The 23,784-nt window shown below is 34.0% G+C and overlaps 5 protein-coding genes across 7 annotated transcripts in view; 3 read left to right on the top strand and 2 right to left on the bottom strand.

Annotated features, from left to right (window-relative positions):
• Window positions 1-22,155, top strand: part of LOC142980285 (allergen Tha p 1-like) — a 33,082-nt gene extending 10,927 nt beyond the window's left edge. Inside the window, exons 1-3 of one of the 2 annotated variants that reach the window (XM_076125655.1) lie at window positions 21,209-21,355; window positions 21,578-21,777; window positions 21,869-22,155. In XM_076125655.1, the coding sequence (XP_075981770.1) occupies window positions 21,585-21,777; window positions 21,869-22,065 (390 nt within the window). In that variant the 5' untranslated portion in view covers window positions 21,209-21,355; window positions 21,578-21,584 and the 3' untranslated portion in view covers window positions 22,066-22,155. Of the gene's footprint in view, window positions 1-21,208; window positions 21,356-21,577; window positions 21,778-21,868 lie in introns of those variants that run through there. The other variant, XM_076125654.1, reaches the window with a different exon arrangement.
• Window positions 4,809-7,062, bottom strand: LOC142980298 (allergen Tha p 1-like). The gene is made up of 3 exons (XM_076125671.1): window positions 6,938-7,062; window positions 6,012-6,208; window positions 4,809-5,055 (listed from the first exon to the last, which is right to left on the bottom strand). The coding sequence occupies exons 2-3, from the start codon at window positions 6,196-6,198 to the stop codon at window positions 4,868-4,870; spliced, it is 375 nt and encodes a 124-aa protein (XP_075981786.1). The 5' UTR covers window positions 6,199-6,208; window positions 6,938-7,062; the 3' UTR covers window positions 4,809-4,867.
• On the top strand, window positions 12,011-13,230 carry LOC142980294 (ejaculatory bulb-specific protein 3-like). Its single transcript, XM_076125668.1, has 3 exons — window positions 12,011-12,148; window positions 12,453-12,655; window positions 12,960-13,230. The coding sequence occupies exons 2-3, from the start codon at window positions 12,460-12,462 to the stop codon at window positions 13,148-13,150; spliced, it is 387 nt and encodes a 128-aa protein (XP_075981783.1). The 5' UTR covers window positions 12,011-12,148; window positions 12,453-12,459; the 3' UTR covers window positions 13,151-13,230.
• LOC142980292 (ejaculatory bulb-specific protein 3-like) lies at window positions 13,378-16,286 on the top strand. Of its 2 annotated transcripts, none has more exons than XM_076125663.1 (3): window positions 13,378-13,452; window positions 14,679-14,890; window positions 16,041-16,286. In XM_076125663.1, exons 2-3 carry the CDS (start codon window positions 14,686-14,688, stop codon window positions 16,232-16,234), a joined length of 399 nt encoding a protein of 132 aa, XP_075981778.1. In that variant the 5' UTR covers window positions 13,378-13,452; window positions 14,679-14,685; the 3' UTR covers window positions 16,235-16,286. The 2 variants fall into 2 exon arrangements, with proteins under 2 accessions (XP_075981778.1, XP_075981779.1); XM_076125664.1 differs by lacking the exon at window positions 13,378-13,452 and adding an exon at window positions 13,896-13,949.
• On the bottom strand, window positions 17,702-19,368 carry LOC142980295 (allergen Tha p 1-like). The gene is made up of 3 exons (XM_076125669.1): window positions 19,218-19,368; window positions 18,338-18,540; window positions 17,702-17,974 (listed from the first exon to the last, which is right to left on the bottom strand). The coding sequence occupies exons 2-3, from the start codon at window positions 18,531-18,533 to the stop codon at window positions 17,784-17,786; spliced, it is 387 nt and encodes a 128-aa protein (XP_075981784.1). The 5' UTR covers window positions 18,534-18,540; window positions 19,218-19,368; the 3' UTR covers window positions 17,702-17,783.
• Window positions 22,156-23,784: the final 1,629 nt, after the last annotated feature.

Genomic DNA, 23,784 nt, shown 5'->3' with positions numbered 1-23,784 from the left:
AAACTGCATGTCTTTTCCTTGTTCCATGTTAGCTTGCAGAAATAGGAAGTATATACGTCTTAATCCAGTTATAATAATTTATACTTAATAATATATCCTCCAAAAGTAACTCGCAGTAAAATGAGAATCGTATTTGCCAGTCGTCTTTAGTTAGTTCGTGGATTACTTTGTGAATAAGTATACATATAGATTAGTAATCAAGAATATTTGAAGGATACTAGTACTTCTTTTTATTTAAAAGCTTCAAATGAATAGGAAACAATGTTGAATCAGAAGCTTCCCTGATATTTATTTTTAACTAGCTGACCCGCGCAACTTCGCTTGCGTCACAGAGAGAATGGGTAAATTTTTTCCCCGTTTTTGTTACATTTTTTACTGGTACTCAGCTCCTATTGGTCGTAGCATGATGATGTATAGCCTATAACCTTCCTCGATAAATGGGCCATCTAACACTGAAAGAAGTTTTCAAATCGGACCAGTAGTTTCTGAGATTAGCGCGTTCAAACATAGAAAGAAACAAACAAACAAACTCTTCAGCTTTATAATATTAGTATAGATAACCTATCCGTGGTACTCAGTGATACTTTGTGAATAAATAGGCAGATTAGTAGCACGAATTTGAAGGCATGAATCTTCTTCTTTTTTTTATTATCTATTCTTTATCAAATGCCTAAGTACGATACGTCTCCGCTACGTGCTACATCTTATAATTAATCTTTCAGCTTATCTTGGGTTATATCTGTTGTTGCCGTCAACCCATTCATTGTTATGCAAACACAACAAGTACGATTATTTATAACCGATTGTTGTTTTAATTATGTGTAACGTTGATTGTTATGAATAATAGTATTTCCCTAATAGGATGTGAATAATTTTATAATAGAATTACCATGTTATTACTAATACTCTGACTTGCATTTTTTTACGTAACGTTGCTTACACGCTACCCTTAAGCTTAATATCTCTTTTAATTACCTAATTAGTTTATTGTGTATGGTACGCGGCTGGGCGAAGGAATACGACATTCAGGATGGCTGATGGCTGACAGCTGATGATGACCTGTTTGATACAGCTACTTTTTTTAAAACTACTTTAGTTGAAAATTAACTATAGTCTATATAAATCGTACATGTAAAGGCTCTCTAACTAAGTTGCAGTAATATTTTTTCTAAGGAAGTAATTATAAAGGGCTTATGGATACCCAGTCTCTACCTACTTGTGTTCTATATAACTATGCATTAAAACTATAGAAGTATAATAGGTATCTTGGCTTTATTAAATAAGAAAAAATTTCGTCTTAGATTCGTTTTATTATGATATGAGGTCAGTGCGCTTCTTTTTGTATATATCTCGCCGTTTCAAGGTCTTGTTTAGCTTTATACTGTTACTATGTTGTAGTATTAACTACGTCGTGCGGTAAGGTACCTACATAAAATACATGCTAGGGTTTGATTCCCACCGAACAAATACTTGTGTTAAACTTGCACGGGTAGTTTGAATTTGAAATTGAAAACTTGGCTTATACTACTTTATTTTTGTAATATTAACGATTATAACTTAATTTCATAAGAATATCCGGTGATATTTGTAAATAGATTTATATCGTCAACCCCACAAATTCACTAACGACAAAATAAACTGATTACAAAATGTTTTAAAATTGTACATAGATTGGTTACGTGTGGTAAATAAAATCGTTTATATTCAATATCTTATGGTGATCATTCAAATCAACAGAAACAAAACACATAAATTCGTGATCACTGATAGACAGAATCCTTTGAAAAAACATCCATCAATGCCAAATACCTCTGCGTTAACTTCCGCCGATAATAATGTTCACAACGATTATGTTTTTGAATAGACTCCACGTTAAATACCTACGAATACTATATTAGTAGTTGTTTAGATATTCACAAAATTCTGCATACGGCAATAAAAATTTCAATGTCAAGATTCAGAAGGCTTTGCTTGTTTATTTGTAGGAAACTGTTGACTATTCGGTAATGCTATTTTTTATGTAATTAAATATCTATGTAAGACTATGAATAGGCTCTAAGAAGGATATTACATAATAAGTATTTCGGTTGACAACCGCTCTGGTCTGTACTATGTACATTGATTATTACCTAAAATAATGGAGTGTAATATGTTGTGACAAAACTGCAATGTCCTGCATAGTGGCTATCAAATTGACGTACACTGTTTGTCAATTGTTGTCGATACATAATAAGCATGCTGTAGGACGTGGGACTTTACAGACATTCAGTCATATAATTAATGGACGCAATAAACTAGATTTGCAGCAATTTGTTGTGGATCACGCAAAGTGTTTCGTCAGTAGCAGTCTAAGGTAAACCGGAGGTATTTTTACGTCGATGTCATACTAGGGGCTGTTGGTCTATAATAATCAAGTGTTTTCCTCACACTTGCTACATAATTGTCACCAGCTTGACTATCAAGCTCGAAAAATATTTACGCTGTTTCTATGACCATGTTCGTGGATTTCTTGGTAATAATCGCCAGTAGAGTTGGCTTCTGTCCAGTTTACTAGCTAGAAGCAAATATGAGTTCACAAGGTAACGTTTTAATAAACATATTTGTTCCCAGAACTCAAAATTATTTTACAAGATCCGTATTATCACGTGCACTTACTCAATATTATCTCATCTCTGCTTAACTTGAAGTCAACCATTATTCCAACGGCTTGGTCAACAAGTAAACTGCAGAATACATAACATTAAGCGATATTTACACGACTATAGCGAAGGATATTAAAAGTAGAAGCCTTCAACTTATGCCAGCATATTTATAAACCTGTCGAGAGTTACTGTGCAAAAAAAAATATTGTAAGAAGTCGTTTAAGTACATACTTTGCACTTCGATCGTAAGACCTGTCTCGGGGAGTTTTTGTTGATTATTTTTCCTTAATAACAATTATTTATTCGTTGAATACATAGTTGAATAGATTGTGAATATAATACTTCTACTTACGAACTTTTGTCGTAAGATACTACTCTTTTAGAAGCCAAAGTTTCCATAATACATAAAAAGTAAATAAACCTTACCCATTAATGTCCCACTGATAGGCAACGAACCCGTAATGCAGGAAGGTTTAGGCCTTGAATCCACGACGCTGGCCAAGTGAGGGTTGTAGACTTTGCATACCTTTAAGAACTGTTCTCTAGAATTCTTGAGCATGCAGGGTTGCATCGCAGTGTTTTCCTTCACCGTTAGAACAAGTGATTTTTTTATAAAATAACTAAGGTATCATCATCATCTTCATCATCTCAGCCGGGAATCGTCCACTGCTGGACAAAGGCCTTTGTCCAACTAAGGTACAATATAATATAATAAATAACTGCGAAAAGTCATTGCTATGTTGCCTTGTCTACGAAACCTCGACGACTTGCGTGGGAGGCGCAACTTAAACCATATATGTATACATATGTATAGCCGTTTCATAAATATTGTGTTTAATATGAGCTAAGATTATTAATATTTCCATTTATGCGCATTAAGTGATTATTATTGATATTACCAATTACCATAGATACTCGCTTTCTTTAATCTATTCGTGAATGATTACTTAGTCAGTTCATTGACACTTTATAAACTGGTTTTCAAAAAGGAGCTCCTTATTTTTGAACGGAAGACTAACTACTTATTATATACATTATGTGTACAAGCCGCGATAGTTCAAAAACATCTTCCAATTTGGTTTGGATTAATGTGATTAGAACTTTTAGAAAGACTATGATAAAAAGTTAGTCTTGATTTTATTTTTGCAATATTTTGGACTTATATTTAACTTCGAACAGTATTTAAAAGGCGAACGGCAGGTTTGTATGAAGAATTCGTACAGCTTATAAAATGTCATGTTTAGGTTTACTTTTTGTTTAAATTGGTAGCTAATATGATAGACAAGCTTATTTTAAAATGATTATATTTTTAAAAGTTGGGAGGTAAAAGTTATGTCCATTTTAAGAAGCCCCGATATTTCGCTAAATTGCTCAGATGCTGTCAAAACCACAATCCAAAACAACAGCAAATTAGCGGATGCGTAGACGTCAGAGTAACAGTGACGTCTCATGAGATTTTCTTTTTCTTTATTTGTCAACAAATATAAGCCATAGACCAAAAATTATTATTTAAATAAACAAATACTTTCTAATTAATCCGGACTTCTAAAAATAATACTCCCAAATAAAAATAGGTGACTTAGTCCCCTTAATAAGTGGTACAAATTCTGTTACGAAACAACACAAACTTTAAGCTGTACGAAATCTGCCGATCTCCTTTAATTGTCAAATGAGAAAGTAAATAAATACTTTCAAAACAACTAATTTACAAACCTGATGGTCAAAGCTAGATTTTAAATAAACGCATCAAATGCCATTTTCAATGCAACGTCGAGGTTAATTTTGAACCTCTGCGTTAAACTTAAACGTGTGATTGCGAATAAAAAAAAGACGTGGTACTCCAGCTTTTTAGCTAAATATTTTGTAATAACCTATAACGAATGCCATAAAAATTATGACGACTTTTGTAAGCATGAGCTACTATTACTTAAGAAATTGTAACCCTCTTCTTCTTTCTGAACAATTTGCCAGTCGCCTTAGTTCATGGTAGAAATTTTGATATTATTTTTTGCATCATATTCTCTAATGTTTACTCAAATGATATGGTACTTTGGAAGGACAAAACTGTATTAAAATGTGGGTCGAGAATAAAATAAATAGCCATAAAGCTACTCATACGAAAATGCTTTTACTTCAGGGACTTTATATCATGAAAAAAATATCATATTAAATTTGTATCACATAATTTATTCGCACGAACAAACACACTTCAACTTAAAGCTATCTTAGGCAATGGTTCTTAGTTCGGTTTCGTATTTGGCGACGTATCTGCCGTCTTTGTCGTACTTGGCGGTGAGGAGCTTCCAGGATTCAGGCTCGTTGTTGATCAGGTGCCCGATGACGCGGCGAGTGCCGTCCTGTTGAGCCTTTGTGCACTTAGCACAGTAGTTCTCTAAAGCCTCCTTGATGTGAGCTGGAAAAAGATACATTTGTTAGACCAGAAGCTCTTAAACTTATTTTCGACTACTGATCGATTAATGTGGCCTTTAAAATGTTTGTAGTATCAGTCCCAAATTTTTGGGAATGGGACTGTGGTTCCAGTAAATGTTACTAGAATTTTAAATGTTACCGTTACCAGCAATATCGCTCCTTTTGAGAACATTATGCTAGTCTGTACACATGGGTTTTTGTCATGGTTAGTAGAGCATACTATTTTTTTTTCAAACTTTTAGTGGAATCATTTGCATTTTGTTATAGGTATGAGTTAAAGTAATATAACATAGCAACAATCACAGTCTTGGCTAAATATGTATCATGTGTATGTAAATTGAATCATAAGATTCAAATTATATTACTAGATTTTGAAGTCAATAACACTGATTTAATAATATTCTGATCGAATGGTAATTGATTAAAAAATATGCTTAATTTAGTTTTTTAGCTTATTGAAATGCAAGGTCTGGACTATATTTTAAACGAGTTTTGACGAGATGCGACTCTCTTCAAGGACAAAACAATTCAAATATCCTCAACCAAAAAACACTCGGTTTATATTGTGAGTTAGAACGCAAAATTAAAATATATCCCGTAAACGTCGACTAAATTTACAACCGTTCTCAATAATAAAGTTTAATCCGATCCTCAGATAGCCAAGCTGAACGTTTTAATCGTTATATATATATAACTCTTCTGTAAGTGTGTATGTCACCGAACTTCTCTTAAACGACTGGACCGATTTTAATGAATTTTTTTGTGTGTGTTCAAGGGGATCTGAGAATGGTTTAGATTCACAATTTTGTCCGCTGGACAATGTTTTTTTATTAATTTTTTATGGCAAAACAACGTTTTTCCTATATTATCCAAGCTTCGGCAGAGTAACTATCTTATAAAGTCGATAGGTTATTGAAAACATTTGTAGGTTATACTTACATTTAAGTTCCTTGGCGTCGGGCGCGCACTTGCCCTGGTCGAGCGCGCACTTGATGTAAGGTCCGAGCAGTCTCTTGTTGCTCAGGATCTCGTCCAGGTTCACGTTGTCATACTTGTCGGTGTAGAAGCCATCGGGACGGGCGCTGACGGCCACGACCAATGCGCACAAGATGAAGAAGGTTTTCATTTTGATTAAGCTGTAAGAAGAAATATTATTTTAATATTTCCTTTAAATTTTGGTTACTTAAAATGATACTGCGAGACTTATTAGCGTTATAACTGAAAGCATGTTTCCATCGAAATCAGAATACTGAGTGTTTTTTTTTTAATTTTATAATTTTATGCCCCAAAAAACTGCGAATATTAGGAGAAGTATTTTTTTTTGTTATCCATACTTAAGAAAAATAAAATAAAGTTTACACATGTTTACTTCAAAGGCAGACGTAAACAAAAATGCTTTCGTAGTTAAAACACAAATATAGCCCATTGTGCTATTTTTTTCTAAGTAATTGCAACCATTAAGATCTTATTGCAACAAAGAACTAGGTACGGCAACTCCCATTGCAAAAAGTGAGCTAATTAAAGACGTACGAAGTCACTAACCGCAACCAATAATGTTTTTTATAAAACTTTTTTGTATGGTGTTAGAACTTTTTGTCTAATTATGGGATCAGATTACGAGAAAGAAAATTATAAGTACCTAATATGTTTTTATTGAGCTTATAGCAAGGAATAAGTAACGTATTATTTATAACGATAAATGATAGAGATGCAACGTAATTCGTTTTTTGTGTTGCCACAAGTAAATATGATGTAAATAAGAACGTTTAAGTTAGGGTACCGTACAGGCCGCAAATATTTAAAAATAAAATGATAGTGCGAGAAAAAAAACTTGGGATTTTAACTCGATCTCAAAAAAGACTTACTTTTTTTATAAAGAGATTGTAGAAGCACAAGATCACTTGCTGACGATCACCGAGTGTCTATAGATTAGCCTTCAAACTGTCTATTTTATATAGCAACTGGGAGATGAGCACCCATCTCCAGAGCCTGACCAAAACGGGTTTATGGTTCGAAGAACTTGTATACAAACAACGAAAACGTCACGATTTTCCATATAATCGAACATTTGGCTTACGTATTCTTGCCGATTTTAATCGGTACAGGTTTTTTTCATCGAGTGCTATATAAAAAATCTTAGTTCGATTCCGATAAGCTTTGGAGATAGATGTAGCGTGAATGCGTGATATATTTAATGTTACGCGCCAGTGGTCTTGAGTTGCTATGTATTATAAATAAAAAATAAAACACGTATGTTGATAAAGGTTAGTACATTTTACTGTCAAGTACAAAGTACGTTTCATGTACCTGTTCGGTTGTAAGATGTGAGTATTTTACGTTCAAATCGTTAAAATTATAAAGAACCTACAAACAACTTCAATGTACTTAAAAGACCACCAAACAACTTCAATTCTAAAAAAGAAAATCTATAATACATTAAAGCTAAAAATTTGATTTTTTTTTCATTTTCCACTAGAAAATTGATAAAGTCAATGACAAAAGATTTGTAACTAATTAATATACATTATATTCATACACAATAACATAATCTTTATGGCAAGTATCTCCATTTATTTAACGTTCTGAAATTTATCAAGTAACTATCATCTAACATTGCTACGTCGATGACCTATACATACTTTGACTTAGCAATAATCAGGTCCTATTTACATCCAGATGGGCCAAAAACAGAGAGACTAGAAAATCACCTTTACTCCCTTTTCTTCCTTTCCTATCTTTCATCAACCTAAGCGTAATACTCAGAAGTAAATTAATTTCCTAAAGAATCCATTCTCAGTCAAAAGTTTTAAAAGTTGTGGAATAAATATGCTTACTGCCTAATTTGTTTTTGTGGAATTATAAGCCAAATAATCCAAATTGAATCATAAGCTTTTTTGTAGAGAACAAAATTGTATTGTTTATTCCGGTATCTAAGCACACGTGTTTCGCTATTTTTTGGCGTATTATTTACGAGTTGCAATTAAAACAATTATAGTTATATCTTCCATCAGCGAATTGGCATACGTATAACGTCGTAAAGACGTGTAGGTACATTTGAACATGAACAAAAACATCAATCACGTTCCGTCATAATTGATTTGGATCCCACTTTTGGTCTCAGTGGGACTATTGCTACAGCCCGATAATTTTGTAGAGCGCTTTAGCATCGACGATTTATCTAGATCGCTAATAATTATGAGATAAGAAGAATGGTGATGTTTTGTATAAGGTCAGTTGTGTAGTACTTGTAACCGGCGGCCATGTATGACAAGATGTATCGATATGAAAAAGCAAAGGAGACTTGTAAGAATCGTACCAAATGGCGTTATCTGGTCTCTGCCTGCCGCTATGAGAAGAAGATGTGATTTCATGTATGTATATAATTTCAAAATCAATTAGATGCATTAGCAGCCACCGTCAGCTGTATAAGCCTGCAGGTCACTTGCATACCTCCGACAACTGCGAACCATGCGTACAAGTGTTTCTACTAAATTGTTTGACTATAGCTATCATCGATCCAGCTATAGTAGTTAATGAAGTCTACAAGTACACACTGAAGAAGACTTTATTTCATAAGTATCCAATCAGCAATTTTCTTTTATAAGCAGTCTTTCTTTAAAATAAAGCCGCCGACATGAAGACACATCTTAGTTTCTTTGATGTGTTGGTAGAGTGCATAAAACAATTTTTATATAGCAAAACATATCACCGCCCTTACGTTATGGGAAAACACTATGTTATTCATTACTTAATTTCAAATAACAAACGATCAATAAAAAACCAGCATGGTTGCCTGGAAGGTTTGTAATCTGTAAAGCACAAACCTAGATACTTACGTACTGATTTTTTTAAGAAATTTTATCGACTGCGAAAATCTCAAGAGTTTGCACTTATAGTTTTTGCTGCATTTTAGTATTAACCACAAACGATTTTATCTGCATCAAAGCGGTTCGTTTTTTACTTTTTGCCTAGAGTTGAATGACCTGTGTAGAACCTATGCATATATGTAGTAATTTCATATCTGTGCAATGCGTGTAAGTTTTTTATTCTATCATCTTTGTTCGCTTTTAATCTAAACTGGACTGAAAGTAATATGTAACATTAGATAACGCATATCATATGTTACATACTAGTCTCATGTTCTGTTGATATTTTAACGTAAGTTACTATTTAAGTACAACAAGGAAATACAATATACCACGTTAACTACACTACAATTAAATCATATGTGTAATACGTCCATCATACGATAATTATCTCGTTAATCAAGAACAACAATAAAATCCACAAAATGTTTTTTTATCATAAGTTAGAACAAAAACGACGGTAAAAAAAACAAACTGGCAGACGTCGATTGGAATAGGAATAGCAACAGAGGGTCTATTATGATTCGAAAAAACGAAATATCGTCGCATATTACACACTAGCTGACCCGCGCAACATCGCTTGCGTCACGTAAGAGAGAATGGGTCATCATTTTTCCCGTTTTTGTAACATTTTTCGTTACTACTAAGCTTCTAATGGTTGTAGCGTGATGATATATAGCCTATAGCCTTCCTCGATAAATGGGCTATCTAACAGTGAGAGAATTCTTCAAATCGGACCAGTAGTTCCTGAGATTAGCGCGTTCAAACAAACAAACAAACAAACAAACAAACTCTTCAGCTTTATTATATTAAGTATAGAAGTATAGATTATATTAGTATAGATTGTCACATAGCTGCATAGGTGAAAATTATGACCTCATATTCTATTTTGACAGGTAGTAGGCAGTATCGGATAAACCATGCCTTACTATTCTGTACCATAGCAAGATGGTATAATGGTAGACGGTAACCATATACCGTATTCGTCCGTCATTTTGTAACAAACTTTTCATCTTACAGCAGATTGGGATAGAAACGAAACGATATTCTAACTTATATTTGATTTCGTTGACCATAATAAGGCTCCAGACAACAACATAAAAATTATGAACCTGTTTCTAAGTATGCAGTAATAGTGCTATTTTATCGGTCTTTTCCATTGACTGATATAGATTTGTAGAATTGCCTTTTAGAATATTCATTCTGTGTACTATAAATATTCATTTATTTATAGCCAGTGTTTACGTCTAAGCTTGTTTTGCTTGTTATACTTTGCTCCGTATTAGTCATACATTTTAGCATCGCGCGAGGTCTTGGGTTTTTTAAGCTAACACCTTTTCTAAACTTTCCTAAATATATTTTACTTCTCTTACGTAGGTATGATGCCTTGACGTCATCGACGGAATCTAGTTTGTTAATGACGCTTTGAATAAATTCAAACCTAGGATTTTATGTACTAGTAGTGGTCCCGTTATTACTAGTATATTCCGACAACTTAGTAAAGATCTTTGGCAAGCCTGAATAATCTATTTCCATAATATAACAGCTACCTATGGCAAACAGATCATCGTCAGCTACAAAGACCCGGGGGTCACTAATGTTGTCCCTGCACCTCCTACGTTCGTAAACCAGAGTCTCTACAAAGTTGTTGGACTGCAACTTTATATCCCTGCCATTCTCTTAGGACAACTTTTGTTTAAGAATAACAACAACAATTGAAACGGTAATACAAATAATAAAAAAGTACATCAATACAATCTCTCAATAAGTATTCGATGCTTTTCTATTTAAAGTTAATTTTAAATCAGACAGCCCAACAAGCCAGTCTCGCACTTGGCCGGTTTTTGTAATGTAGGTATTATTAACTTTGTTACTTCACGTGTTAAAGCCGCCAATGACTTTTTTATGGTAAAGTTTTTCACTCATTAAAACAGGTTCAGTTATTTGATCTTTAAACCAAGGAATACTCCAATCATATTTTAAGAAAATAACTTAATAAATCAACTATTATTTGATAAAAATGTCTATTTACGAAAAAATATTGAATCGCCAAATGTGTTGCTAAGCGAGAACGGCTCATCCAATTTGATTTTTTTTTACGTCATATTTTTTAAGGCCCAGGGGAGATTTTATGGAGAGGAAAATAAAAACAAATTGTACAGAAAACAGTTTAAAAAAAATATTTACACGTGAGCGGAGTCGCGCTGGTCAGATAGTGTGAAATATATTCTGATAGCTCAAGGCTAAAGCTTTATATAAACTTATGTAGGTATGGATCAAGACAAGTTAACTTACGCATAGTTATATCACCACATGATATTAAATGTAACTACCAAAATCGCGATAATTCGAAATAAAACGCAGTATTGAATTGAATTTCAAATCGACTGTTCTAATTAAAGAACACTACCCTAAACCTTCATAAAAAACAAACCAATTCATCAACGCATCGAATAAGTGTATTATACACGTTACTAGCTCATCTTATCCACACTAATATTATAAATGCGAAAGTAACTCTGTCTGTCTGTCTGTCTGTCTGTCTGTCTGTCTGCTACTCAATCACGCCTAAACTACTGAACCAATTCGCATGAAATTTGGTATGGATATATTTTGATACCCGAGAAAGGACATAGGCTATATATCATCACGCTACGACCAAAAGGAGCAGAGTACCAGTAATTAATGTTACAAAAACGGGGAAAAATTTCACCCATTCTCTCTTATTGGACGCAAGCGAAGTTGCGCGGGTCAGCTAGTATCTTATATATAAAATAAATCGCCACTACATTTTTTATATTGTCCTTAAAATACGAGTACCTATGGTTCTAAAAAAATAGAGAATCGCAAAAAACTTTTAAAAGGTACGAAGTTCGCAAAGACAGCTAGTAATTCAATATTTCTACTTTTCACCAAACTAATTTTAAAAAGTCCTTCACCGAGAATGAATCAAAACAACCAACACGCATAGGACAGAAGCAATGCCAAATAGAATCAAAAATATTTGCTGACTCCTGACTCCAACTTAAAAATAGCCTCCGTTACTAGTCAAGTAGCAGCTCGTTTAAATAATATTATTGATAAAGTACTCGACATGCGTGCGTACGAGTTTTTGCATGACAAAGTTTAATGGTATATAAGTGCACATCTCGTTGTAGGCTCCCGTAGATCGTTTAGCATCTGATCAGTGACTGGACCTCTGTAAATCAGGTAATACTCGCTTATTTATTTAAATTAATTATTTAATAATGCGTTTAGTTTACCGTTAGTTTAATGTTCCCAATAAAATTATAACGTTTGTTGTTATAATTTATTTTATTGCTTCAAGACAGCTCGTTTTGTAGCGAAATTTTATTACCCTTGCTTAACTAAAAGGTCTTAACAATTCTCGGGGAGAGTCTATGTCCTTGCTTTTCCCTTGGCCAAATAGTGAAAGCCATACGACCCTTATTCCAAGAGTATTTGGCCCAACTGACGGATAGACTTACTTTCTAATATATTTATTTTATTACAGCATCAAAATGAAATTCTTCGTCGTATTCTGCGTGTTGTTCCTGGCTGGAGTGGCTCTCGCTCGTCCCAGTGATGAGAAATACACAGACCGTTACGACAACGTGAACCTGGATGAAGTACTGAGCAACAAGAGACTGCTCGGACCTTACATCAAGTGTATCCTCGACCAGGGCAAGTGCGCACCTGATGCCAAGGAACTTAAAGGTTAGCTTTATTTGCGTGTGTTAGATCTACCGTTTGCGTATAATCAATTGTTATGTCGCTTTACTTTAGTGAACAATTCATTGAAATATTAGCCAAACAATGAATTATATTAACCTTGTAACATTAATATAATTATATTAGAAGCATTATAATCATATAGATCATTAGCGATAAGTGATTATTTTTAACTTATTACTGTTCCACTGCTGATCAAGGGTCTCTTATCAAACGAGGAAAATATAGTCACTTTCTATCACATCACCCTTATCGATTAGTGAATAAAAAATAACTTTATTTTCTGCAGAACACATTAGGGATGCTCTTGAAACCGAATGCAGCAAGTGCACTGAGACCCAGAAGGACGGCACTCGTCGCGTCATCAAGCACCTGATCAACCACGAGGAGGAGTCTTGGAACCAGCTGAACGCTAAATACGATCCTGAGAGGAAGTACACCGTCAAGTACGAGAAGGAACTCCGCGAAGTGTCGGCTTAAAGCAACTGCTATTTACTTCTACTGCTGATAATCATGCTATCTTGTGATATAGTTTGTAAATAAACTAATTTTTTCTACAATTTTGGTTTTTTTATAATCCAATTTCTCAGTTAATGTATACTGACTTAAGTATTCGGCTTTATGAAATATTGAAAGTCAAAATTGAATAGGAAAGGTCATAAACCTTTCCTATTCAATTTTGACACGGAGAAGGCAGTTAAATGGTATTTAAGTGCACGTCTCACTGTAGACTCACGTAGATCGCTTAGCATCTAATCAGTGACTGAACCTCTGTAAAACAGGTAATACTCGCTTATTGCGTAATAATGCGTCTGGTTTACCGTTAGTTCAATGGTCTCAATAAAATTATAACTTGTTGTTATAATTTATTTTATTGCTTAGAGTCAGAGGTCATTTTATAGCTTCACCACCTTTGCTCGACTCAAAGGACTTTCAAACAATTATTAAAGCGACTTAAAGTCCTTGCCCTAACCCTAGGCCAAATAGTGAAAGCCTTCGACGACGACCATTATTCCATTAGAATACTTTGGCCCAACTATGGGATAGGCTTGAAATAATTCCAATAGTTTTTTTTTTGTATTTATTTAACGGGTTTAACCGCTTAGCGATTATATCACCCAATAAAAGTTAACAAAGAAATATGTTACGTCAATTTATCTATATAAGTATATATTTATATGTAAGTATATATTTATGTATATATGTATATAAGTGTGTTTATCAGTTATTTGGTTACCATAGTACAAGCTCTGCTTAGTTTGGAATCAAATGACCGTGTGTGAGTTGTCCAATAATATTTATATCTATTTATTTATAAGTAACAACGTAAAACATCAAAAAATATATTAATACATAATAAATAAGTGCATTAAGACTATATTACTACAATAACTGTTTATATTGGCAAACTCGACGCTTAGAGACTGTCTGCCACCCATCATGCGATGAATTATCCTCACGAGCTCGCTTCTCCGCCCTATTCAATACATCTTCAGCGAAATTGCATTGCATTACCTCTGTACTAGCTTCCTCCAGACTGGCGTGACTACGGTAACATTCGTCCATGACGAAAAGTCGCCGTGTGGCAACGACTTTCAGTTATTCCGTAACTAGATCAGTTATTAACTAAAACTAGACTAAACTAAACTAATTATAATGAATAAAAACGGGAGAAGAAGTAAACACATCCGTCACGGCGTACATTCCAATTTTTATATTATTTATTCTTTCCGTGTTTCGGAAGGCGCGTTAAATTGTGGGTCCCGGCTGTCATTTTCGAAAATCTTTCACAGTCGTTAACAGTAGTCAGAAGCTTGAAAGTCTGACAACCAGTCTTACTGAAGGGTATCGTGTTATATCCCAGGTAACTGGGTTGTGGAGGTCAGATAGGCAGTCGCTCCATGTAAAACACTGGTATTCAGCTGCATCCCGTGAGACTGGAAGCCGACTCCAACATAGTTTGGAATAAAGGCTAAGCTGATATATTTATATTATTTATTCTTTATAGCATCAAAATGAAATCCTTTGTCGAATTCTTCGTGTTGTTCCTGGCTGGAGTGGCCCTGGCTTGTCCCAGTGATGAGAAATACACCGACTTGTATGGCAACATGAAACTGGATGACGTACTGACTGTACTGAGCAACAAGAGAAGGCCTGACCTTTATATCAAGTGTATCCTCGGCCAGAACAAATGCACGCCAGATGCCGAGGAACTTAAAGGTAAGTTATAAAGTCAATAAATTTTACGCAACTATATCTATGTGTATGTAGTTTTTCATCTGCGTATAATCATTTGTTATGTCACTTTACTTTAGTAAATAATTTATTAAAAAATTAGCCAAGCAATAACTTATATCGACCTTAGGGTGCTCCCACACATCAGTTATATAGCATAATACAACATTGTGTAACACGATAATAAAACAATTTTAATCTATACTAATACTAATATTATAAAGCTGAAGAGTTTGTTTGTTTGAACGCGCTAATCTCGGGAACTACTGGTCCGATTTGAAAAATTATTTTAGTGTTAGATAGCCCATTTAGATAGCACATATAGCATCACGCTACGACCAATAGGAGCAGAGTACCAGTGAAAAATGTTACAAAAACGGGGAAAATTATGATTCTCTTATGTGATGCAAGCGAAGTTGCGCGGGTCAGCTAGTCAGTTATATAGCATAATACAACATTGTGTAACACAATAATGAAACAATTTTAAGAAAATTTTAGAAAAAAATTGTTTAAAAACGTCAGTTTCTAACGTTATATAACAGCTGTGTGGGAGCACCCTTACAATATCAGTTGAATTTGTTTTAGAAGCATATAGTATTTGGGTCATTAACGACAACATTTTTATTTCAACCCATTACTGTCCCACTGCTGGGCAAGGGTCTCCTTCCAAACGAGGAAGATACAGTCACCTACCATCACGTGAGACAGGACACACATGTCCAATCCAGTATTGATGATGAACACGAGTATTTGTTCTGAGCCTGGGTGTTAATGTATCTATATAAGTATGTATTTAGAATTATATAAGTATGTTTGTTAGTTATTTGGTTACCAAAGTACAAGCTCTGCTTAGTTTAGAATCAAATGACCGTGCGTGAGTTGTCCAATGATATTCATTTATTTACTAGCTGACCCGCGCAGCTCCGCTAACGCCTTCTTGTTTTTATTTAATACGGCGCATTTTCAAATTTATTTACCTTTTATAGCTTCTCTGGACTTCCACAAATAATTCAAGACCAAAATTAGCTAAATCGGTCCAGCTGTTTACAAGTTTTAGCGAGACTAACGAACGACAATTAATTTTTATTATATAAATCTATTTATTGAATTAAAAATCTTTATTTATTTTCCGCAGAACAGATCAGGGATGCTCTCGAGGGCGAGTGCAGCAAGTGCACTGAGACCCAGAAGGACGGCACTCGTCGCGTCATCAAGCACGCGTTCAACCACGGAAACGGGAAACGCAACCAGCTGAACGCTAAATACGACCCTGAGAGGAAGTACACCGTCAGATATGTCGTAGAGACTGCTCTTTACTTCTACTGCTGATAATCATGCTATCTTGTGATATAGTTTGTAAATAAACATAGTTTTTCTACAATTTTAGTATTTTTATAACCCAATTTCTCCGTTAGTGCCTTAAGTATTCGGCTTTAAAAACTGTCATCGTCGTTGGCCTGTGTCCACCTGAATCATCTGTAAGTATGTATATAAATCCTGAACTCGTAGATGGATTGGAATCGTGGAACTCGTGGATGGATTCTTTCAATAGAAAAAGTTAAAGAAGTTACATTTTTGAATTCATGGAATACCCACCTGTTTATGGAATTATAATCTTTAGTTCCCAGCCTTAAATGAAAATACGGTCAAGATAGGTAAACAATGAGGAAAAAGGTAAAACACATATAATACGCGGTCAATTGAAAACTTTCCGTCGAACAGTAAAAATAAAGAACTCAATTATCAGGTTCAGTATTCATTATTTACCGCAACATACAAGGAAACTTTAAGTCGAAGAACTCAAAGGTTTAAGTTGACATCAACACAAATAAATCAAGATTTTTCATTATAATAAGGAATTTCGAAGAAATAGTTTAACTTGTTGTTATTAAAAGAAGCATGATAAAAATATTGCAGGATTTTTGTGTTTAACAAGGTCCTTCGAAATTTTCCAATTATCATGACTTAGCAATATTTACTAAGCCTATGATAACAAATCTCTTCAGTACGCACTAAACTAATATTAAACTAAAGAGTTTGTATGCTAAAAATATTCGAACCTTGAACTCCAAAGTCAAGTTATTGACAAGTAAACATACATAAAAACTTAACAACTGTACGAGATGTTAGTCATAATAATATATCTATGTTGTAAGTCTGTTTATCTGTTACAATTTTCCTGCTAAATTGCTTGACATAAAGTATGGCTGTGTGATTCCTTATATTTCGAGAGGTGAACATAAAAAGTAAAACCGGCTGAATTGAAACTCTCCTCATTTTTTAAGTCGGTTAAAAAGTGTGTTACTTGATAAATCTAAAAACGCATTAAGTCCATAAAATTGGATTTAAGGTGACAGTATTCATATTTGTAACTAAAACACGTCCATTAATTTAGCCCTCCTGACTATTAAATAATAAAATGCACAAGAGCAGAGCCAAAGAAATCCGGTGAAAAAGAGCAAGTTGAATTCGAAAGATATTGTGATTTTACTTAAATCAATATTTTATACCTTTCCTACATAGTCATGTAATTTAAGCCTGACTTTCGACTAGACATCACAGTAATCAATATGTAAAATCCTTCCGTTACTGAGTGACTGATTGACAACGCACAGCCGAAACTGCTGAGCGTAGAAAGTTGAGATTTGCTATGAAATTCCTAGGAAGAGTGTAGAGGTGCACTAAGAGAGAATCGTCGATAATTCCTATCCGATTCGGGAGAAATTCATCGCAGGCGAAAACACGGACCGACAGTACCTAGCTAATATTATAAGGGCACAATAAATTCACAAAAAATATTTTTTAAGTTATTTATTTTCTAACTTATCGTTGCTAAATATAACATTATTTGGCACATGTTAATTATCAAAACAGTGATCTAAGCCTTGACTTCGCGCAGTTCCTTCTCGTATTTGACGGTGAACTGCCTCTTAGGGTCGTACTTGGCGACGAGCTCGTTCCATGATTCCTCTTCGTTGTTGATCAGGTGCTTGATGACGCGACGAGTGCCGTTCTTCTGTGCGTCAGTGCATTTGCCGCATTCGTTTTCTAGCGCTTCCCTGATATGTTCTGTAGAAAATAGATAGCATTTAATATAAACGGTTTTTAAGTCTTTACGTTGGCTATTTCTTCTTTACCTCTTAAACTTTTTAGATGACAATGGACATCAGTTTTAGGGGTCTAAAAGTTTACTCATTTGTCGTGTCAAAAGTCAGGAATATCTTAAATGTAGCTGTCTGTTGGCAACGAAGGAGTCTGGTAATTGACGGTATTGAGCTCAAAAACACCAATCCATTCTATTTATCTTAGGTATTATGCCACACTAACCCAATAAAAATTTCGTGGTGTAATAATATAGCAGCCATTCTTAAAATCGACTTAACTCCATTATAGAGGTAGTTTCTAGTAATTTCTAGTAAGTTAATTACTAACCTTTCAATTCCTTGGCATCAGGCGCGCACCTGCCCTGGTCGAGGATACACTTAATGTAAGGTCCGAGCAGTCTCTTGTTGCCCAGTACTTCATCCAGGTCTACGTTGTCGTACCGGTCGGTGTATTTCTCTTCATTGGGACGAGCCAGGGCCACTCCAGCCAGGAACAACACGCAGAATACGGTGAAGGATTTCATGTTGATGCTGTAAATATTTATTCGTTAATATTAAATGGCTTAAATTAAACTTAAATTTATCACAAATCCGGGCTCATTCTAGATAAATAGACCCCCAGATTTTTGCAATGAGAATCGGGTTAGGCCTCATATAGTCCAGGCCATCGAAGGCGGGGGACTTCTCGATTCTTCTAGAATTGCATTAAAGAACTCTAAATTTAGAATAATAGCCTTCATTGGTTTGATAACCTTTTTTAAAAATAAATTCCAAAGAAATAGCGAGGATTTTTTTTCAACCGTGATTGTTATCAATTGTTATTTAATAAAATATTCGTGTCACTTATGTAAACTAATAATTTACCGATATGCACTTGCCGCTATTAATAGCACTTCTCATTAGCATTTAATCTACCTGATCAAAGATCGAGAACTATTAATAAAACATTTTTTACTGTACAGATAACAATATAAGTACTGGCCAAAGTACTTTTCCACTGATCTTAGTAATATTATAAATGCAAAAGTTTATTATACTGCAAACATATTTGATAATATTTCAAACGCAAACTACTGAACAGATTTTGATAGGTACACAGATAGTTTATCACCTGGATGAACACGTAGTATAACTTTTTAACCCAATAAATCTATTCACGCAGAAGTAAGTCTATTATTAATGTCATATAAAATTTCACTGAGGCTTACCTACTTAACGACGTATTCCGGTCTAATGCTTAGCGGTATACTAATGTTTCTGACACACGCACGTCTTATATACCATTAAAGTTTGAGATACAAATCACATATTTACGAATAGTGACTAATGGCTTGAATAATTGCTGAGCCATTTTAGTTCGTTAGTCTTGCGTGGTTTTTTTGGTTGGTGTTTTCTTCCTAAGTAAAAATTGAGGAATATAATAGTAATTTTAGCCTACAGGAATGTAATTATTTGGGGATAATAGTAGACAGGGTGATTTGGAAGGAAAGGGTAAGGCTCAACCAAGCTGAAGAAAAAAATTATAATTAATTTCTTTAAAAATGTTTTTCATTGCGTGATTTACAATAGCCCGCCTAGTATCAAAATTATTGTAACCTAAAGCAGACATCTTTAGGTTATTCATGTTACCACGCCATGACCACAGAGAAATAAATAGTTACAACCATGATTATGGAAAAAAGTCAGACATTGGATAGATGGATGTTACTTTAACATGCCAAAACGGTTTTTGTTTAAACTTGTTATGTGCCAGTATGAATATGTTATGTACCAGAATCTACTTTGTTCTGTTCGTATCCCACGTTACGTGGGATCGGCACGACATACCTTCTCAAAAACATGCTGTAAAGTTTAACTGTTGTTTTTACAACTGGCCGCCTGCCTGACATCAACCCTCCTTGGTCATGTCCAGGAATAAGACGGATAAGCTATAGAGATAATAGATTTTGTCCGAAGTTTTATAAGTAACACAATGTAAGCCATATTATTATAGTTCACGCCGTCGGAGTCATGGGTAAGAGAAATATTATAATACAAAAAATAATCATGTAATTTATATGAGAATTGTGAATGTATAATTATAAAACCTGTTTCAATATGTTCGTCAATTTTAACTAAATCTGTAAAAATCATAGTTTGTTATCAAAATCGCATCAAGTGATAATGTTTACTTAGTTTTATTAACATAAATATTTTATTTTTTATGTGAGAAAACCTTAGCGTTTATAAAACTAAGGACTTTCGATATGTCATTTATTTTACCCAAGACTATTTCGTCTTGAGCATGAAAAATGTTATCTAATTGTGTTCTGTTTAAGCCCCCTTTTTTAAGTAAATCTTTCAAGCAAAATAAATAGGTATATTATTATTACTTTCATCAATACGTAGAACTTTCTACATAATTATCCGGTAAAATTAATAACATGATAAGTAATTACTAACGATAATTATAATTTTAAGCCCTAATCCTTATTGGCATTTTTAATTTCCTAATGCTCCTTAATGATACTGTAATACTATTCTGATTCATATTTGCTTTATTGAAATACGTATTGTACTCAGACCACAGTGTTAGTTTTACAACATTCTAACAGTCGTATTCAAATACTCACAGGAGTTAATATTGAAGATAGAGACAGCATTTACTCTGCAAAAGCCTAAAGTTTTGTATAATTTAAATTGGATAAATCTTGCTTAAAATTTTTGTAGCTGTCGAGACAAGATTTGTGTGGGATCAATGCGATGGGATCAGGAAAAAATTGTACTATACCCGGACGAGTTCGAGCCAGTCCGCTTGTTTTATTCATATAATTAATTTTGTTCTCATTTATTAACACTGAGCCTTAACATTCAATAAAATGTTATATGATTTAGCTTTGCTTTACCTACAAAGAAAATAAAATGCATAACCTCCTCTAACCAAATATTGTATTTTAACAGTTCAATTAAAAAAACTGTCTTAATCATAGAACTTACGCACTACTTCCTAACCATGGCATGTAAGTAAATGTTATACTTATTTATGGAAATTGAAACGAACTTTATGTAATGTTGCAAAGATCTCGAACTCGCATGTAGCGAGTTATGAAAAGTGAACTGAAATATTGACACTGAGCTTTCAGTACTTTCTTCCCACGAACCATACGGACAATATATTATAATGATTATGAAGGCTACTGAATATAAAAAACTTAGACAAACGCAGTCAACTGTATCCAGCGTGAGTCACACAATGCGTATGAGCGTGGTTTTGTACAGAATATTATGATATATAAGTGCGGGTGTCGCCGGTAGCATTAGTAGATCGCTAAGTACATCTGATCAGCAAACATCTCCTAACAAACAAGTAAGTACGCACTGAAAAATCACCTGAAAATTGATTAATTAATTCGTATACGCATTTTTTTTTTTGCAAGAAGCGTAATTCCTCGAAAGGGTAGTATTTTATTATTTGTGACCATGTAGTATTTTCCCCCCTGCGTCTTTATTTATTTCAATTTATTTTACATGGTATTCATAATTATTAAGTTTGTTCCAAACTTTGTTAACCCTTTATAATTTATTTCAGCATCAAAATGAAATCGTTCGTAGCTCTGTGCGTGTTGTTCGTGGCGAGCGTGTGTGTGGCGCGTCCTGATGACCACTACACCGACAAGTATGACAACGTGAACCTGGACGAGATCCTGAGCAACAAAAGACTGCTCGGACCTTACATCAAGTGCGCGCTCGACCAGGGCAAGTGCGCGCCCGACGCCAAGGAACTTAAAGGTTCATACACTTTGTATATAGTGTCGTGATACAAATCATGCTTGTATCTATCGTGTTTACAAATAGTAACGCTGTGATGTACGTGTTACAGATCACATCAAGGACGCGTTAGAGACGGAGTGCAGCAAGTGCACGGACACACAGAAGGACGGCACTCGGCGCGTCATCAAGCACTTGATCAACAACGAGGAGGAGTCGTGGAACGAGCTCGCTGCCAAGTACGACCCCGACAGGAAGTACGCCGCCAAGTACGAGAAGGAACTGCGCGAAGTCAAGGGAGAGCGTTAAACACTGACTATGATTAGTTACGCACCACAGTGATTTGTGATAATTTGTGATATTGTTTGAAAATAAAGTTATATATGAGTTTTACATAAACTTTTGTCTTTGTTTGTATATCTACTATTATACACATATTATTATGTATATCAATCACCACGGTGTAATCTGAGTTATAGGTGATTTACACAATATAATCGAGTAATTATACTAACGCCTACAATTCACACTGAGAAATCTGCGACATATAAAATATATCTTAGTATCACAATAGCTTCCGTAATTACGTGCCATGGAAATTCATAACAAAAAATTAGGCGCACAAAATAATACTTAGTCCAAGTATTTTATTGTTGTTATATTAAGATTAATACAGCATCAGATCGTTGAGCTATATAAAGTGACTCCACAACGTATTTTTTGTAATTTTTGGCAGATCATAAAGTTTTCAAAAAAGCGGGATAAATATTTTATTTCTTAATTTATTTTATAATGATTAATTTACTTATAAATCAAATATTTCTATAAACATTGCTTTACTTCATTTAATACTGCCTTAATATTTTGAGCAACAAGACTTTTAAGAAAACAAGTGGGTGATTTGTGGTTGACATGAGAAAGCCCACAAATGAAAATTAAATAAAAGCATAAACATGTATTTCTGCATATTTATTTTTCAGACTAGCTGACCCGCGCAACTTCGCTTGCGTCACATAAGAGAGAATGGTTAAAATTCTCCCCGTTTTTGTAACATTTTTTACTGGTACTCTGCTCCTATTGGTCGTAGTGTGATGATATATAGCCTATAGCCTTCCTCGATAAATGGGCTATCTTACAGTGAAATAATTTTTCAAATCGGATCAGTAGTTCCTGAGATTAGCGCGTTCAAACAAACAAACAAACAAACTCTTCAGCTTGATAATATTAGTATAGATTAACTGCACACAAAAAAGTTCATATTCATCTATAGACATCAAAATACGTCTACTATTATTAATCTAAAGTTCTAACCATGAGCTTTATAATTGTAATTTAGAAACAGTATATTCACCTAATGGTTAAGGATATTTACGATCATTTGAACGATTTTTTACTTTTACCTACAACTGGCTGGGCGTAGAAAATCTTTGTATGAAAATCCAATCAGGGTCTCTACGTCGCGGTGGCATCCGCTAGAGACCCTGAATCGCGTTACTGAAGTTTGCAGTTTCGTAATTCTAAACATGCTCTATTAACTTATATGCTGCGATTTATCTTTGAATTAAATTCTTGAAGCTTATAATCGTGGAAGAATCATACATTTTACACAAATAAACGTTTAGTTCGTAACAATAATTTGTAGTTTGTTTAAAATATAATAAGCACAGAATATAGTATATTATTTATTAAGACTAACTATGCTTTAACAGATATTGATATCATTTTTGATTTCCTTTGATGAACTATAATCTTTTGTTCAAAAATACTTTACTCCTGTTTTATTAACGACTCATGGCAAATTTAAACGTGCGTTTAATTAGCCAATGTTTATAATCTAAATAATAATTAAAGAATTTGTACATAAATACTTTTTCAATTATTAGCTGAAAAATATGTTTGATAAATAGGTATCGACCTCAAACATTGTTTTATCATGGATATTATTATATCCAAATACAGTAACAAAGACAAAAGTTTATGTAAAACTCATATAAATAAATAAATAAATAATAAATATCATTGGACAAC

This window comes from Anticarsia gemmatalis, chromosome 17, assembly GCF_050436995.1.
Source record: "Anticarsia gemmatalis isolate Benzon Research Colony breed Stoneville strain chromosome 17, ilAntGemm2 primary, whole genome shotgun sequence".
Lineage (NCBI taxonomy): Eukaryota > Metazoa > Arthropoda > Insecta > Lepidoptera > Erebidae > Anticarsia > Anticarsia gemmatalis.
This window is presented reverse-complemented; position numbering and strand designations above follow the sequence as displayed.

Bases quoted from the DNA above. Each gene is read 5' to 3' on its own strand.
- LOC142980298 (XM_076125671.1), bottom strand. From the start codon at position 6,198: ATGAAAACCTTCTTCATCTTGTGCGCATTGGTCGTGGCCGTCAGCGCC. The intron at 5,056-6,011 runs GTAAGTATAACC...ATCTTTTTCCAG, and splicing joins CGACGCCAAGGAACTTAAAT to CTCACATCAAGGAGGCTTTA.
- LOC142980294 (XM_076125668.1), top strand. From the start codon at position 12,460: ATGAAATTCTTCGTCGTATTCTGCGTGTTGTTCCTGGCTGGAGTGGCT. The intron at 12,656-12,959 runs GTTAGCTTTATT...TATTTTCTGCAG, and splicing joins TGATGCCAAGGAACTTAAAG to AACACATTAGGGATGCTCTT.
- LOC142980292 (XM_076125663.1), top strand. From the start codon at position 14,686: ATGAAATCCTTTGTCGAATTCTTCGTGTTGTTCCTGGCTGGAGTGGCC. The intron at 14,891-16,040 runs GTAAGTTATAAA...TATTTTCCGCAG, and splicing joins AGATGCCGAGGAACTTAAAG to AACAGATCAGGGATGCTCTC.
- LOC142980295 (XM_076125669.1), bottom strand. From the start codon at position 18,533: ATGAAATCCTTCACCGTATTCTGCGTGTTGTTCCTGGCTGGAGTGGCC. The intron at 17,975-18,337 runs GTTAGTAATTAA...TATTTTCTACAG, and splicing joins TGATGCCAAGGAATTGAAAG to AACATATCAGGGAAGCGCTA.